General features: G+C 38.1%; 1 protein-coding gene across 1 annotated transcript in view; it reads right to left on the bottom strand.

Moving 5' to 3' along the window:
- LAMA2 (laminin subunit alpha 2) overlaps positions 1–14,363 on the bottom strand; it is a 659,970-nt gene that overhangs the window by 68,003 nt on the left and 577,604 nt on the right. The window contains exons 46-49 of the mRNA XM_061130198.1: positions 9,041–9,184; positions 7,930–8,063; positions 5,704–5,863; positions 1,344–1,468 (exon numbers count right to left, since the gene is read on the bottom strand). Coding sequence (XP_060986181.1) covers positions 1,344–1,468; positions 5,704–5,863; positions 7,930–8,063; positions 9,041–9,184 — 563 coding nt within the window. The remainder of the gene's footprint in view (positions 1–1,343; positions 1,469–5,703; positions 5,864–7,929; positions 8,064–9,040; positions 9,185–14,363) is intronic.

Genomic DNA, 14,363 nt, shown 5'->3' with positions numbered 1-14,363 from the left:
GATCAGATTTTCAAATTGTCTTCAATGCTAAGTTGAAAAGTTCATGATGACCAAAAAAAAAAAAAATAGAAAGATGAAAGTTAAAACTTTTGGGGAGAGTATATTTTGAGGCTACTTTCTTCTATAAAACTCTAGAGACATTGAGAAGAAAATGTGAAGTACTCTCTGCTATATTAATGGAGAATTTAGGTCCTAGCAATGTACATGTTCTCTTTATATTAGAAATAAAAACTATAAACTCCTTAGCACCTAATTATTTTAGAGTTACTATGTGTGTTGATTAAGCTTCCAGGTTTTAATTTACATTTTATAGCTTTAACTAAATAGAATTAAAATTGGTGTAGGCTCAGTTGATCAGTGGCCTTTAAGTTTTTATGCAGAGAAATCCTGTACTTCTACTTAATTTTTTACGTACTCTATTCAGGTTTATATAAGAATATTTATATATGCTTTATATACTTGATAAATATTTTTGAACTCCAACATTCTAATCTCTATCTTATACTTAATGATGGTTATTATGAAACTTTCTCCTGGTCTATCTTGACCTCTGTTTTTCCTTGCCCGCTTAAAATCTTCAAGCCCCATGGGTTTCCACTTGAAATACTTACCGGATGCTATGTGTCATTTCATAAACCCTGTAGGAGACAAAACCTGCAGTATGGTTCTCTATTTTCTTGTAAACATAAACAGAGTGAATCCAGGCTCTCAGGGGCCTGCAGTTTAATCAGTTAGAGAGAGCTTTCTTTAAGTAAAACTGAAATATGACTATAAAAGAGCCACAGACACCCAACACTTACTGAACACAAAGGTGAGCTAGAGTGGAAAGAGACAGTAGTTTTAACTGACTGAGGCTAAAATACCTTGCTGTTGTTATTTAGTCACTAAGTCACATCCAGCTCTTTGCAACTTCATGGACTGTAGCTTGCCAGGCTCCCTTGTCCATGGGATTTCCCAGACAAGAATAACGGTGTGGGTTGCCATTTCCTTCTGCAGGGAATCTTCCCATCCCAGGGGTCGAATCCTCATCTCATGCTTGGCAGGTGGGTTCTTTACCACTGAGCCACCTGGGAAGCCCTGAAATATCTCACCTTTGCAAATTTTACAAAAACACACGACCGTGTCCAAGTACCAGGGTACTCCCCAAGGCCTTGGACAGTGCCTACGCAAACTGGGGAGAGGACTCGAGGTCACTTCGCTTCCTGGTAAATCCACCTTTGGACACAATCACTTCAAACTTGTTGCTTATCATCCACATGGTAATGGAACACTGCACAGTGAAATTAAAGCTTTTGTGACGCGCAGGCCAGACAGACGTTGGGAGAGTCCTCCTCTTAACTAACCTGATGGTACATCCTTTGCAATCACCTTCTATTTCTCGGAAATTCCACAGGCCTATAGGTTTGCTGTCAAAGTATGCTTCTCCCATGCAGCCAGTGAATGTGATCACACGCACAGCATCAGCCTTCTGTGGAGAGAAACATATTTGTTAGAATTTCACAAAAAAATCTTAGGAGAATCCATGCTGGTGTTGTTTAGTTGCTTCAGTAAGTAAGTAAGTGTCAGTTGCTCAGTCGTGTCCGACCCTTTGCGGCCCCATGGACTGTATAGCCTGCCAGGCTCCTCTGTCCGTGGGATCCTCCAGGCAAGAATACTGGAGTGGGTTGCCATTCCCTTCTCCAGGGGACCTTCCCGACCCAAGGATTAAACCCGGGGTTTAGTCATTTAGTTGCGTGCAACTCTTTGAGAGCCCGTGGACTGTAGCCCACCAAGTTCCTCTATGAGATTTCCCAGGCAAGAATACTGGAGTGGGTTGCCATTTTCTTCTCCAGGGGATGTTCCCAACCCAGGGATCAAATCTGCATCTCCTGTGTTGGCAGGCGGACTCTACCACTGAGCTACCAGGAAAGTCCTACAGTATTCGTGAGACTTATTATCTGAGCAGAAGAATCTTGAGTAGTTATTATCCACTCTTTGTAAAAATCTTGGTTGTGTACATATTCATTTTTTAACTGTATAATAACATATCTTCGGATCCTGGTTATTCTGTGCTATATCGGTTTATCACCATTAGTAAACAAACACTTCATGTTTCTGACTAAATGAACTGCTTATTCTCTTTGAGATTCTGTTTTCTTCTTGGTCTATAACATAGGATTATTAGTACAATTATATAAAAGAATTTATTTATGGTTCCACATTCAATGCCTGGCACAGAGATGGGTGTTTAATAAATGCTAGTGCTCCTGCACCACTAAAAAGATTTCTCCCTAGAGATTACGAGAAAGGGTTGTTGTTGAGTTGCTAACTTGTGTCTGACTCTTTCGTCCATGGGATTTCTCAGGCAATCATGCTGGAGTGGGTTGCCACTTCCTTCTCCATAGGGGAAATGGTAGATACTGACAAAGGGGGAAAAATGCTTGCATAGAGATTACCCTATGAAACTGCTGTCCTGTTTTTCATTTCCTTTTACATTCAAGTAGGTTTCTAGTGCAGGAGAGGGAAGGGACAGAGTCAATTTGTAAGAGAAGGGACCCTGTGGTTGTTGCTTGGGGGCATACACAGCACAGAGCCTGACATCTAATAAGGGCAGAATAAATATTTGTTGAATTACAACCTTAGTGTCATTCTTACAGGGAAAGGTCTTTTTTTAATTTTTATTTTATATTGGAGCATACCTGTCTGCCAATGCAGGAGAAGCAAGAGATGTGGGTTCAGTTCCTGGGTTGGGAACATACTCTGGAGAAGGGAATGGCAACCCACTCCGGTATTATTGCCTGGAAAATTCTATGGAGGAGCCTGGCAGACTATAGTCCATGGATCCCAAAGAGCCAGACATGACTGAGCACATACACTATAGTTGATTAACCATGTTGTGTTAGTTTCAGATGTACAACAAGGTAGGTGATTCAGTTATACATATACATCTATTCCTTTTCAAATGCTTTTCCCATTTAGGTTATTGCAGAATATTCATCTGAGTTCCCTGTGTTACACAGTGGGTCCTGGTTGGTTATCTGTTTTAAATACAGCAGTGTGTACATGTCAGTTCTTGGTATATAACATTCAAGAAGGAGGAGAATGATTCAGTTCTCTCTAGAGAGACTTGCTGTAATTTAAACAACTGTTCGTTTTGGTATTGATAATGTTACAATTCCACAACACTCTGTCAAAGTGAATCCACATTTATCTGAGTAACCTGGAAGGAAAAAGTGAATTGATATATTTGGGTTTTAGAACAAATATAAGAAGATAGTCATGGAGTAGTTAAACATTTGTAGTTATAATTTAGATTAAACTCATGAACATATACATCTTGCTACTGCTATAATCAAATGGGGCATTGCCATGGAGAAGAAATGTTGGTCAGACACAGACATTTACAAGTCAAGGACAGTCCTTGGGATTCTCTGTTATCTGTGGAAGCTTCCCTTAATTTTCCGAAGGCTGATTATCCTACTTGTGAATTCTACTTGCTTTTTGTTTTTCCTCTTGCATTATAAAAACTATACCTGGGATATTTTCCTGCTGCTGTGAATTTTCATCAACATGTCGATTTAGTTACTTGTTTCAGTTTTTGGTTCATGTAATGGTATGTCAGGAACCTTGAAACTCTTGGTCAAAATGATTAAGGTTTTCTATAGATTGCATTTGCCTTTACTTTCCCCCCCCTCATTCTGGCATAAATCAGTTTCTTTATGCCTGCTGCTGCTAAGTCACTTCAGTCGTGTCCTACCCTGTGCGACCCCATAGAGGGCAGCCCACCAGGCTCCTCCATCCCTGGGATTCTCAAGGCAAGAACACTGGAGTGGGTTGCCATTTCCTTCTCCTTCTTTATGCCTAGTGACATCTGAATAATAAGAATTATTTAAGGTGCAATTTAAGGTGTGACTACCAGATGGTAAAGAATCTTCCTACAATGTGGGACACCTGGGTTTGATCCCTGGGTTGAGAAGATTCCCTGGAGGAGTGCATGGCAACCCACTCCAGTATTCTTGCCTGGAGAATCCCATGGACAGAGAAGTTTGGTGGGCTACAGCCCAGAGGGTTGCAAAGAGTCAGACATGACTGGAGTGACAACACATAGCACCATATCTTAGGCATTTGTTATAAACTTTATGCATATAATCTCACTATTCATTGTGGTAGGAAGGGATGGTGGTTAAGAACAGAGATTCTTATGTGTGGTAACAAGTGTTCAGATTCCTGTTCCACCACTGACTGTCATGTGATCTTGGGTGAATCATTTAATTTATTTCTTACATAGATTTCTTAAGTATAAAATGAAGCTTCTATCTACATTTTCAGGTTCTTATAAAAATTGTTAATTCATGTAAATTACTTAGAACATTACTTAGCACATAGTGAGGATTATATAAATGATATGAGTTTATTACTGCGTATTATCCTACAGTATGCAAGCAGTGCAGATATTTTTATCTTACTATTCTAGTTGAGGAAACTGAAGCCCAAGGGGTTAAGTGACTTGCCTAAGATCATATTTTAGCAAGTGATACATCAGGGAACTCAGCCTGGATTTAATTTCAAAATTTCTTTCTTTTTTTCTTTCTGTTGTGTGTGTGTGTGTGTGTGTGTGTGTGTGTGCATGCTCAGTTGCTAAGCTGTGTCTGACTCCATGCGACCCCATGGACTGTAGCCCACCAGGCTCCTCCATCCATGGGCTTTTCCTGGCAAGAATACTGGAGTGGGGTGCCATTTCCTCCTTCAGGAGATCTTTCCAACCCAGGGATGGAATGCATATCTCCTGTGTCTCCTACATTGCAGGCAAATATAACTCGGTGCTACCCCTGTATTTATCTTTCTGAGGAGGAGAGAAATTGGCAATATGATGGTATATTACTATGTACCATATACATTTATATGCAGCTCTAAGAAAAGAGGGTGATTTTAGCATGCAGGTATGGAACCCATTCCAATACTTTAGAATCACATCTCACACACAAAGCAAACCAAACAGCCTCACTTCATATGAAGCTGACTTCTCATAAATTTGGGGTCACCCTGGCTTTTCACATTTTCTGACTAATCTTATCCCAGGATGATTCTGACAAGCTCAGGATTACCCATTATATTTGGTTGTGCTCTTACATCTCACCCACAGGTCGTTTTCCAACACCTAATTCCATCTAATCAACATGAGCGTCTTTAAAATGCAGGCACTTTACAATTTGAAATGCACAAGGACCTGTCACGAAGCAATTATGAATATTAAGTGCACTACTCAATAAGAATGAGAAGAGCAACTTGAAAACTTTAAAAATCGGATCATGATTTGAAGGCTTATGGCTCCTGTGATATTTCCCAAGGTATTCATAAATCTTTTAATTAGATATGAGTTTGAACTTCATAGCACTTCATATCAATAAATCATAAATTGATTCAGAAAATGAGGTATCGTTAAAAAACACTTTGCTCTTGAGGTAACTAAAATAAGAATATCAAAAAATTGATGCCACAGATTAGGGCAAAACAATAACTGTGTAAGTAAATACACACAGGTTTAAAAAGATTGTTTTCAGATTGGATATTTGAGGAGAAAATTCTTACTCAAAATATATCCATGTTTTCATAAAAACAAATTAAGTAAAAAGCTGTCAAGTTTTGCAGTGTTGTGTCCTGTCTTTGCCCAAAGTCACGATGCCAGGAACTGTCTACAGAGATGGATGGGAAGAAGCACATTACCTTCAATTTCCCAGTCAAGCCGCCAACAAACAGCATTGCATTTGCATCCACATCGAGAATAGTGTACCCAGGAGGTGATGCTGAATGGTATGTACTGGGCATAATACTGGCTTTGGGTCCATCCAGAGCTCTCACGGAAATAGTTCCATTTCTCCCAGTTCTTCCAGGGTACGTGTTGGAATGAAATGAGAGAAAATAGAGAAAAATGAAGTATGTATCACATTTCTGATCACTTCAGATTTAAAAGATATAAAATGTAGAGACTTGTTTTGGAATTTAGCTTCAAATATTCCAGATTCATTAAACTGCAAATCAAAACCCAGAGTCTGATCTCTGCTGTATGTTTACCATCAAATTCAACCAGGACCACTGAGCAATATACCCTGATTCTGAGTCCGTTAATAGGAAATGACATAGTAGCAACTAGCCGATGGAATGGCTAGTTGGTTAGATGGACAGTCTTTTCCCTTTTGCTTTACAAAACAATGTGCTATTTACCTACATGGACTGTTTAAATAATGCTATATTACTTCATTTAGCATTTTGCCTAATTTAATTCGGCAAGTGAACTCTGAATAAGCCACCCTTCTGCATTATAAGCTGCATAATTTCTCCTAAAAATCCCTGACTATATCTTGGATTCAAATTTGCTGTAGTTGTTCCTGGAATCGTGCATCATTTACTGTTTGGCAAACCATCTTAATGTGTACACTGTAACATCCAGGCTTCAGAGTTGTGCATACAAATTGCACAGAAGAACTTCACATTTAGATTCAATTAACAGAATTTCAGAAGCTATTATTATTGTATTTCATTCTTTTTTAAAATTGATTGGTTCCCATGAGTTGTTAAACATGAAAATCTGAACTCTTTTCTGAGACAAGCAGTTATAACAAAACTTTGTCATTTTTCTCTTCCTGCCGTCTCATTTTGGTAAGCTTTCTATCTTTGAGGGTGCAGCATTAACTGAAATACATGGAAAAATAGAATGAATTTATCAAAAAAGGTTCTTGTTTAACAGAATATATCTCTTCTAATAGAAGAACTGTACTTTGCAAATATAAGCATTCTTAAGTCCTGTAAAGTACTTAATCCCCCTACCATCACAAATGCAAGCATTTTATCTATTGCTCTCTCCTCCCTGTCTTTGTCTCTCTGTCTCTCTCTCACACAGTTTTATTTAAGATCTTAAAAGGAATTAAAGATATTTCTTCATATTAAGTTTCTTCAAGAAACATTTAATTATGAAAAATTAAACATATTCACACATAGGATGAAATTCTATGTATCCATAACCTAGATTCAACAATCACCAGATCTTTAAGTCCTCTGTACCCAACTTTGATCAACTTCCCTTGGCCTTTAACAAAACCTCTCTGTTTTGTATATAGTAGGCAATTGAAAATGAGAAAAAGGAGATGAGAAATGAAGAGCAAGTATCAAGGATAAGAATGGATTCTACAAGTAATCTGCACACTGTTAGAAGTTAATTAATTAAAGCATCAAAGACAGAATTAATCAATTTCCTATTCCTTTCATTTTAAGTAGTGGGGGCCTGATATTATATACTCATGCCAGCATGTAGATAACTACACAGTAAGCCAAGGCCACTACGGAGACCAGAGGAGGAGCTTTGCACCAAAGATAGGCTGATCCACCAAAGTGAATCAGCTATGCATTTAATATCTCCCTCTTTGTCAGATCTCCTTCCCATTTAGGTCAGCACAAAGCTCTGAGTAGACTTTCCTGTGTGGTCCAGTAGGTTCTCACTAATTACCTATTTTATACATAGCAGAGAATATATGTTAAAACATCAGACAAGGGATTACTCTCCCAACTACACAAACAGCCCATTCAGCTCAAAATAAAAAAAGGCAGCTCTTATGCTCTGGATTGTATCGAATGAGGGCAAGTCTCAGTACTTCTTCAGGTGACAGAAAACAACTTAACCTGAATGCTTCTATGGAACAATCAAATGAGGGGGTCAGAAAAGACTGGTCGTTCTGTTCAGTATCTTGAAAGTTTGTTAGCTCCTAACACGTTTTACAAAGACACCATCACCCACACTTACACATGTATACAATATAAAATATCTGTATACAATGTAAAATATCTGTTACACACCTACACTACTACCCTTTTGAAACAGAAATGAAAATTTTCATATGATCTAGGAAACTACTTCAAAATTCTGTCAATGATCTTAATCTCTATTGAGATAGTTACCTCGATGCCTCAATACGGTACCAGTATGAGTCATCAATAGTTAAATCTGGGTACTCGACACGCCCAACTCCAGATCCAACATCCCAGAGGAAGCTTACTTTGCCTTTACGCATTTCTATAGCTAGAAAGTCAATCTAGTGCACAAAAACAAAACAATAGGTATCAGATATAAGGCACCAAGAAAAAGGAGGCCAGCAGAGTCTTCAACGGGTGCTATTTGCAGATTTGCGAAATAATTAGAAGCATCACAATAAAAATCCCCAAATAAGATGATTTACGATTATTTATTAAACAATAAATAACTTTACTACTGTATCTTAATAATACAATGTCCATACACATGTATGATGCAAATGTGTTAATTCAACCAATTCTAGTTAGGTCTAACACTGAGACAAATGCCTTTTCTCACACTGATCCTGGAGATAAAAGCAAATATTTGGGGTCAGAATTCATCATTTTCACCACGGGTGCTGACATTTTTGAGGGGCCAGATATGATTTTTCACCCAAGGTGATCCAGAATTTCTCACCTAAATTCCAAGTATTGATTTATGTGATCAGTGTTCTGTTGAAAAGTCATTCATTTTGGAAGGTCTCCATGCATACAAAATCACATGGGTCAATTGAAAGGAACTAGAAGTTTGGGGTGAGCTTGTCTAGATACAGTTTCTGTTATTTCAATTTGAGTCATAAATTCAACACAAATCAGAAGAGTTTTCACTGATAGGAAATCAGTACACAATTTTCCATTTCATTTCACATGAACGGTCATTGTAATTTCTTAAAAGTTTTTTTAAAAAAAGCTTTATCCCTATTAATCTTTTTTCTTGAATAGTTGGATCTGAAAATTTAGTTCAAAAATAAATATTGGTGTACTTACACATGAAAGCAGATGTGCCTAAGCACTGTAAAAAGTTTTCATTCCAATTGCTTTCTAATGACACGTCAGAACTTTGTGAGGTAAGATTCTGAGGTTTTCAAATCTGCAAGGCTACCTTATTCAATTTTGGGGCAATGTCATTAGAGTCTATACATTTTCCACACTACCGGGATTAACCTGACTGTACACACACACAGTGGGCCACAGAAAAGGTGAATGTTAGACTTACAAATTTGGCACTTCCAAGATAAAAAAGGAGGTTGTCTGCAACAGCCGTCTTTACATTGACAATGATATTATTGTAGCTTCCTTTCTTGATTTCTGGCTTGTATGTTCGAATGCAGTCACCTCCCGAAGACACAGATACTTTGATCTTCAAGAAAAACAATGTACAAGGAACCAAGGCTAAATCTCTCAGAAAGTTTGAAGTAGCAAGTAGCTCCAAACAACCACAGAGCCTTCATCATCTCTTCTTTGAAGTTATTTTCTATCATCAAATAATATCACTAAATGCCCATATGCAGACACCATTATACTCACTAATGATGGCCCAGAAAAGCACCTTTCCACCAGCATCTTGACAATGAGCTGTTCACAGTCCCATGGTTTGCTAGCCCATCACTATTTTTGGAAGCATACAACTAACGAATTCTTACCTTCATACCTTACTCCTTTATGAATAGCAGAACACTCTCAAAAGATGATTTTACATGAAGCTAATGGTACAGATCTTCATTCGGGTAGTTTAATGAAATTTTATAATTCAAATTTCAGTGATTGTGGTATCACTTAAAATAGGAAATCATTTTTCTTTTAATTTTTGAGAGGAAATTACTGACCTTCCCATATTCTTACAGTTGAAAGAGGCCAACTAGATTTTGTTCTAGATGTTCTAGCAATAAGAAGGAGCTAATCATTCCACTCTGAACATACATTTCAGAATAAATTATACTTTTTTATTAAGCTGCCAGGAAATGGGATAGAAATAATTTCCAGTGGCTATCATCACTAATGTATTTAACAGCTCCTTTTCTTTTGACTGGTACTTCAAAAATTACTATAAATTGCTAAGAAAGAAATTCCTATGTGAATAGAGCTGACACTGTTCATACCAGTTTTTACTTACATTTAGGGAGCCTTTCTTCAATCACAAATAACACTAATTGATTATTCCATTTAATTTTCTTTCATTCCTGTGTACCATCAAAGGGGTGTTTTTAGGACAGCAATGCAGTTGCTTGGACTGAGAGAGAGATTCTGTTATTTTGTTAGTGTCAGTGCTCAAAGTAGGAGGTAGAGACACATAATAACCTCTCTACACCACTGATTTAAATTCCTGGCTTCCAGAAGCCTCTTAGTCCTCACTGGGGGTGAATTTTCATTTTTTCATTCCTTATAGCACTTTTCACACATGGGAGAAAGCCAAGGGGTATGTATCACTGTTACCTCCATAAAAGGGCTGTGCAGACTCCAAGGAGATAGCCTAGGACACCAAACCAGTCTCCTTCTTCTGGTGAGACAAGGAGGTGTCCTGAAGAGTCTAAGAAGGGATGGTGTAAGACAGTACCAGGACCCCTCGCAAGGGTGGTGCAGACCACACAGAGGATGCGCTGGATTCAAAATTGGTTAGATTCAAAAGAGAAAGCTAAGGAGAGATTTTTGGTCCCCAAAAATATGAGAACTCTTGGGGATATAGCAGATCTCTTGAATCTCCTACAGATCCAGTGTAAGTCATATATTTGTACTGTTTCTTCACCTAATCTGCTTTCCAAGCTGTACCCCCAAGTAAAGAAAAGAGTGCTGAGAAGAAACAGGGGCTCTGTGTGAGGCCTGGGCTGGAATCACCGAGGAAGCCTGCTGCTTAGACGGCTCTGCCTGCCCTTACCTTTCCCCTAAGGATGGGACCCAGACTGCTAACTGAGCCCAGTACTGAAGGCCACTCGGTCACGAGTATTTGCCTTAAAGTGCTGCAGATTTTGTCTTCCTGCTTACATGGTTTTCAGTTAAGAGGTTAGTTCTTTGCTTCACAAATGACAGGATTTCCCTTCTACATAAAATGCTAAGAGTACATGAATCAAAATAAGTTACAGAGAAATAGAACCAGAAAATGGATAACTTTTACTCTGAAGTTAATACTATAAAGCAGATGTGCAGTAGAGGTTGGCAAAGGCTGTTACATGATAAGTTGCAGCTATACAAAGTGTTATCCAGGGTCTTAGAGATTAAAAAAGGGATAAAGTGAAGCAAGAGAAAGGTAATCGAGTGAAGGGCAGGTAGGGAAAATGCAGTTCTCAGATGTTTTTGATGTTCAGGAAGAGGTATAGGATACAGTGAGTTTTTAGAATTTGCAGCAACTGAACCAAAATCATCAGCAGAGATCTTGTCACTGAGCAAATTTAATATCTGAAGTGGGCTGTAAGTGCCACCGACATCATAAAAAGATCAAAGGGAAGAAATCAAGATGTGACGGAAACTCATGAATCAAACTGAGTAACGGATTGAACTATCTCTGGCAGGAAATCATATCCAAATTCCTGATGGGGCTAGATTAGGCATCAAAAGTAACTATGTGTGTAATTTGTTTTATCTCTATTTCATAATGACTTATAGGGTTGGCCATAGAGCTTATACAGGGCTTCCCTGGTGGTTCAGTGATAAAGAACCCACCTGCAAGGCAGGAAATGCAGGCAGGTTCAATCCCTGGGTCGGGAAGATCCCCTGGAGATGGAAATGGCAACCCACTCCAGTATTCTTGCCTGAAAAATCTCATGGACAAAGGAGCCTGGAAGTCCATAGGGTTGTGAAGAGTTGGACATGACTGAGGAGCTGGGCACACATGCATGCATGCATATGTGTTATAAAGAACACAACATATTAATAGTAATATTCCTCAGTTACTGCTTAGAGAAGAAGTGACTGGATATGGGTGAAATGCATGACTGCTTACGATGAGTTTCTGTCCTTGCATGAGTATACTTGGTAAAAATGACAGGGGTATTACATGACTGGAATGTTGAAAAGGGGGTTCTCAAAGTGTATTAGACAGAGCCCAGTACAGAAGCCTAATTCAACTGGTGAAACTTCATCTGAGGATTGAAAGTCTGAGAGAGCAGCCATTTTAGAACTAAGGGTGTTTAATGTCTCTAGGAGTTAGAATTCATCTGCTTTATGGCAGCTTTACTTATTGAAAATATATGGTTCTCTGAACGAAATGGTGTTGTTATACCCAATACACCAGGAATTAATCTTGTAAAGTTATTTATTGCTCAACTCTTACATATTTTTACAGAAACTCTCTGGACTTTCTGTTCTCTGGCTTACAATGTTGAACATACCCTCAGTATCTGCTCAAAAATATTGGTAACCCATTGGTAGCTACTGATTTCTCCATTTAAATACCTTGTGTTTTGTTTTCCAATTATAAATGTTTCTTTTATCTATCTTAAAACAAGTAAATCAAAGGGCAGTATTTATACATTTCTCTAAAAGAAATCACTGACATATAATCCCTCTCATAAGAGGGGAGAGACTTTTGAAACACAAATATCCTCAAGTTACTTTTTTCTATCAATTATTATTTCTTTTCTTTTTTTGGCTGCATCAGGGAGCATATAGGATCCTAGTTTCCTGACCAGGGATTGAACCCAAGTGCCCTGTGTTGGAAGTGCAGTCTTAACCACTGGACCTCCAGGAAAGCCCTGTATCAATTATTTCTAAAGTCGATCCTTAATAAGACTTCTAAACAAAAATCAGTAAGAAGTAGGTATCTCTAAGGCATTTCTCATCCAACATTGCTTACCAATTCATCATCATGAACTCAATTAAACATTATTGAGAATTCCATTATTATATCTATTGGATTTTCACTGCATTCTTTCATCCAGTTAACTAGGCCATTCATTTAAAAAGAATGTCAGCCGCTCAGTTTCAGAGCCAACAAACCAAAAGAAATCTACTTAAAAATAAATATCTTTAATTTCTTGGTCATACTGAGAATGTGTTAGGGCCACATCCAGACACTCATGCCAGATTACAAATATATTTCTAAACTAGGAAAATGTAATCTTCAATGAGTATAAAACCCATTGGAAAAAAAGTTGGTTGCTTACAAATTTCTAACATCTTAAAAAAATAAGGCTCTTTCTTGTTAACTTCAGTTTCAAAAAGTAGTTGAAAGTTTCCTTAAAAGGCATGGAAAATGGATATTTTTCAAGCATTACTTTTATACCTTTCTTTCATTTTTTTTTTTTTTAATGCTGTAAAGGGTGAGGAGAAAGGGAATCCTTCTGCATTGTTGGGAATGTAAATTGGTACTGCCACTTCGGAGAATAGTAGAGAGGTTCCTTAAAAAAATAAGAATAGGCTCATCTGCTTCATTAGAACAAACTCAAATGTGGTCCTTTTTATGGCTGAGTGATATTCCATTAATGATGCAGGGAGCCCAAACCTGGCACTCTGTGACTACCTAGAGAGGTAGGATGGATTACCTAAAGGGGTGGAAGAGTGGAGAGAAGTTCAAGAGGGAGGGGATGTAGGTATGCCTGTGAGTGATTCGTGTAGATGTATGGCAGAAACCAACACAACATTGTAAAGCAATTATCCTCCAATTGAAAAAAATCCACCTAAACATACAACTACCATATGATCCAGCAATCTCACTCTTGGGTATATATCTAGAGAAAAACATGGTTCAAAAGGAGACACGCACCCAAACTTCACTGCAGCACTGTTTACAACAGCCAAGACATGGAAGCAACCTAAATGCCCGTTGACACAGGAATGGATAAAGAAGTGGTACCCATATACAATGGAATATTACTCAGCCATTAAAAAGAATGAAATAATGTCATTTGAAGCAATATGGATGGACCTGGAGATATCATACTTAGTGAAGTAAGTAATTTTGTATTTGGGGACAGGTTTTATGTATTTATATGCCAGAATTTTATCTTTCTTCCCAGTGGGTGGGGATGGGATGAGGAAGCACACATAATTGATGAATATATGGGCATATTTTAAAATTCCTTTACAATGAAGAAATAATAAAAATGTCCATATCTTTCCACTTGGTAACTAAGTCAAAAACTGTGGCTAAAAATGTGATTCACAAGCTGGAATCAAGATTGTCTGGAGAAATACCGACAACCTCAGATATGCAGATAATACCACTCTTATGGAAGAAAGTGAAGAGGAACTAAATAGCTTCCTGATAAGGGTGAAAGAGGAGAGTTAAAAAACTCGCTTAAAACTCAACATTCAAACATAAGATCATGGCATCCAGTCCCATCACCTCACGGAAAATAGAAGGGGGAAAGTGGAAGCAGTGACATATTTCACTTTCTTGGGCTCCAAAATCACTGTGGACAGTGACTGCAGCCATAAAATTAAAAAACTCTTGCTCCTTGGAAGGAAGACTACGACAAACCTAGAGAGCATATTAAAAAACAGAGACATCACTTGGCTGACAAAGATCCATATAGTCAAAGCTATCTATGGCTTTTCCAGTAGTCACGTATGGACGTAAGAGTTGCATAAAGAAGACTCAGCATCTG

The sequence above is a fragment of the Dama dama genome, chromosome 26 (assembly GCF_033118175.1).
Source record: "Dama dama isolate Ldn47 chromosome 26, ASM3311817v1, whole genome shotgun sequence".
Classification (NCBI taxonomy): Eukaryota; Metazoa; Chordata; class Mammalia; order Artiodactyla; family Cervidae; genus Dama; species Dama dama.
Note: the sequence above shows the minus strand (reverse complement) of the source record. Positions and strands in the feature narration are given on the sequence as shown.